This window comes from Triplophysa dalaica, chromosome 20 (genome assembly GCF_015846415.1).
Source record: "Triplophysa dalaica isolate WHDGS20190420 chromosome 20, ASM1584641v1, whole genome shotgun sequence".
NCBI classification, from domain to species: domain Eukaryota; kingdom Metazoa; phylum Chordata; class Actinopteri; order Cypriniformes; family Nemacheilidae; genus Triplophysa; species Triplophysa dalaica.
The window spans coordinates 14,613,919-14,618,145 of NC_079561.1; the positions used below are offsets into that span (position 1 = coordinate 14,613,919).

At 34.5% G+C, this 4,227-nt stretch overlaps 1 protein-coding gene across 1 annotated transcript; it reads right to left on the minus strand.

Moving 5' to 3' along the window:
* Nucleotides 1-295: 295 nt before the first annotated feature.
* On the minus strand, nucleotides 296-3,652 carry tnnc1a (troponin C type 1a (slow)). Its single transcript, XM_056733903.1, has 6 exons — nucleotides 3,523-3,652; nucleotides 1,799-1,829; nucleotides 1,173-1,319; nucleotides 726-840; nucleotides 490-626; nucleotides 296-351 (listed from the first exon to the last, which is right to left on the minus strand). The coding sequence occupies exons 1-6, from the start codon at nucleotides 3,544-3,546 to the stop codon at nucleotides 320-322; spliced, it is 486 nt and encodes a 161-aa protein (XP_056589881.1). The 5' UTR covers nucleotides 3,547-3,652; the 3' UTR covers nucleotides 296-319.
* Between the last annotated feature and the right edge of the window lie 575 nt (nucleotides 3,653-4,227).

Here is a 4,227-nt window from a genome sequence, read left to right on the forward strand (position 1 = left end):
TCTATAAAAGATCTCTGTGTGATGTGATATTGTTAGATTATGGCACCATATCAAATCTCTTTAAATGTACCTGGGCTGAAATGTTTTCCATATATGAACGAATAAGGAGATTAAAAAATCTCCTCAAGCTAATTCTAAAAACTAGACAAATCATGTTTAAATTCAACATCTTGAAGTAAATCAAGTATTGTTTTAAAAATACTAGGCATATTAACACAACACATGATAGACCCTTAACTCATATATTGCAATAACTATACAATTTAATCTGATCTCATAAAGAAAATCAACAAACTACAGAAAAACTTTCTTTTATTGTTTATTCCACCCCTTTCATGAACTCCAGGAACTCTGAAACAGATTAAATGTTAATTTTCAATTAAAGTAAATGAAATTTCAATATTTTTCTCACAATATTTGTGTCAGTTGTCAGACATTAGAAATGCAGGTGTAACCTATCAAGAGAAGACTTATAAGATGCTCCCTTACCATCATAATCGATTTTTCCATCATTGTTTTTGTCTCCGTCCCTCATAAGTTCCTCAATGTCGTCTTCAGTGATGACTTCACCTGTCGCTTCCAGCATCATCTTCAGTTCCTCAAGATCAATGTAACCATCTTCATTCCTGATTTGTGATACAAACACACAATCTAAAATCTCTGAACCCAATATAATTACTTTAACACTATAACATGCATTGTATGCTGTTGGACATACTACATACTTATCAAACATGCGAAAGAGTTCTGCCAGTTCTTCTTCTGATTTTCCTTTGCTGTCATCTTTCATGCATCTTACCATCATGACCAAAAACTCCTCAAAATCCACCGTACCACTCCCTGCACAAATAACATACCTGTAAACTGTTGCCCAAGCTCATTTAACCATCACAGTGACAGTACATGCAATGCATTGTATTTTGGGAATATCCATTAAACAACCTGCTTGTGAGTGCATGATATTATCTTGAGGCCACAATATAATTGTTTAAGATAACAGCATCCTATTTTCAAGTCCATCTGATGTGGCCTCACCCTTGCACAAACAAACATATGTTTTTTTCTATAAATGAACTAGTAAAAATGGTTCACATTTGATTTCACTTGATTATATAAAAAAAACACCTATAAATATAATGAACAAACTGGTTCTGGATAGTTCTTAGTTTTACCATCTTCATCCACCTCATCAATCATCTCCTGTAGTTCCTCTGGTGTAGGATTCTGTCCCAACATCCTCATCACCTTCCCCAACTCCTTAGTGCTGATACAGCCATCCTCAGCATCTTGAATAAAGATGTCAAAGGCTGCCCGGAACTCTGCGATACAAATACATAATATTTCAGCTGTAAATGTATCCTTTGAAGTATTGTTGTAGTGCAAAATATTTCTCCCATTGTAGACTAGATAAACAAAAACAGTTCTTAATAAATTGCGATTGGTTGAGCAGGAAATAAATATTTATTAAATATTGAATTGATTCCAAACTGTTGGCAACAGCATGTGCAAAGAGCATGTGCAGCAAAGCTTAACTTTTTTGTTGAAATAACTGTTTATTCTTTTCATTACCACTTACATATAAAACTCTTAAATATGATGTTTTATCACTTTGCTGTTCCTGTTGTTTTATGAACGCATTAATCTGTTAAAAACAGATTAAACAGCTAAAACAGCTGTAACAAAGGGACCGTAAAAGTTCAATGCAATAGAAACGCGCGTGTCAATGATAAATAAATGAATAGAATAACCTATATTCGTCCCATCTAAGACGCACATCATGTAGGAATGTCTAACATACCATTTTTCTGCTCATCTGTAAGCTGCTCTGCCTGTCAAAAACATTTTGTTTAGTTTCAGAACACTGTAACCGACATGGGCACATATACAGTAAACTTAAACACATACATACATACAATTATAGTCATATAACAAGCTCTTGCTATAAAGTTTTGGGGAAAATAAGACCATTTTTGCAATGATGTTACCAAACTTGACTATATAATGTTTGAAGTAGTAACTTGCACAGCTAACGACAAACAAAAACACACCTTATTGTATTCTAACCAAAGGCCACCAAGAAATACAATAAATTGCCTTTTTGGGGATGTAGAAGCTACAGTCCATGTTACTAATTTAACAATTCAATTGTATTTATTTAGATTATTGGTTCTAATTAAATAGAAAACTACATCAGAATGAACATAAAAATTGCATGTAACAGGGTTTGGTATCAACATCACCAAATATGGGTTTGTAGCAAACAAAACTGCAGTCCAGATTAAGCTCATTTTTTTAGCTACAGTGTCAAAGATTTTTTATATTTTTACATTGAAAACTAGTCTCAGAGACCTGATCACCACACAATGACACAGACAAGGTTACACCTGAGTTAAAGGATAATTTAACATTTCATATACATCTCATAAATCCACCTAAGCAATAAAAAAATGTGGATTGCTAACTGCAGAGGATATCTCAATAATAGATAGCTAACCCATGAGACAACTGCTTATCAGAAACTCCGCACACCGTCCACCTGTATCTTGTACCTGAGCATGTTCTTCCCAGACTCACATCAGTCTCATGTATATCTCACTGAGAGATCATAACCTGTGACCCTCACTCTAACACACACATTGATTAGAAGAATTTCAGCCTGAGTGTTTTATCTGAAGCTCGTTACCGGCATGCAGTCACATGCACGGCTGAGCAAATCTTGCCAAAATTAGCCACAGGAGTCAAGAGGAGCTCCATGTGTAGTCATGAAGAAACCGGTCTCTGAACTGTCTAGTGCCCTCTATCAGCTTTGATAACACTCAAGAGTCAAGCTTTTCCAGACATTCAAAATAAAAGTCTATATTTGGGCGGTTGGCTATCTTGAGTGACGCAAAGTTATATTTCAATTGTCATTTGTTCGGAATTATCTGGGTGTCATTTTGATTTCAAGTCAATATAGAGCAAGAAAAAAAACAGACACACTCTTTAAAAAAACTTGCAGGCTAACAAATAAACATTTTGTTTTAACTCACAGTATAGTTGGAGTAAAAAGTAAAGGTACTCCCATAACTAGTAAAGGTACTAGTTATGATTAATCTGCCAGTATTTACCCACTAACATTAATTTCATATAATCACATCACTATTTGGCGTGCATAATTTATTTTGTATTATTTCTTTTGTGACGTTTGATTTAATATTGAGTATAATAATACCTTAACTAGCTGCGTAAGTATAAATAGAAAGTAAACAAAGTAGAAAGACTCTAAATATCTGTTATAGAATTAGACATTTTAAAATGTATAATGTTTGACCACAATTTATAATTCAACTGATAATCAATTATATCTCAAAAGTTATCACAGTTACATTATTTCCCATTAATGGTATAATTATAAAATTTTAAAGAGATATACATTATGCCTTCTTGAATCATATGATATGTAACCTAAATAGAAAGTGGTGATACTTTTTTAAACAATCCAAAGAAGACCCATGTTAAAAAGAAACTTGAATTCATACTCACGGCTGCTTTGTAGATATCATTCATTATTGTCACTGTTGAGGAGTTCAGATGGTAGTGGAGAAAAGGACACAGGTCTGATTGAGTTTTATAGCTGGAGTGCAGAACAGCCTGTTCCGTCTTCCCCTTTAAGTGTGGGACGTCCAATCACCATTACCCAGCTTTGATAAAACAACTATGAACTTTTTAAACAAATAATACATAATTGGAATATGACTGGTTTGGGTAATTTATGTTAGTTAGGAAATTTCTGTTTTAGATCTTGAAAAAATAAAGCAGTGCATGGGTTACGTGAGTGTATGCCGGCAGTTTTGTTTTGCCTTGGTCTTTAATACTGAGCCTAGGCATATATGAACGCAAACTGTGTGATATGAGAAAAGAGCCTAGTCTCTGTGTCATTTCTCTGCATTGTTTTCAGAAGTGACACCGAGGTATATGCATTAAGCAGTAAACTAAATATAACGACTGCCTCAGGTCAGTGGTATAGCCTCACCATTAATGACAAGAGAAAGGCATAGTGGCAAACTACATACATACGCACACACACGCACACACACACCTACACACACACACGCACACACACACACCATTAATAGTTGGAGGTGTTCCTGGTTCCAGCTGTCCAAATAAATGTAGCCAAACAACCCCTTAAGGGACCTGTATGATATTTAGAATTGTGGAAATGTGTGTTAATATACACTGCTGCTG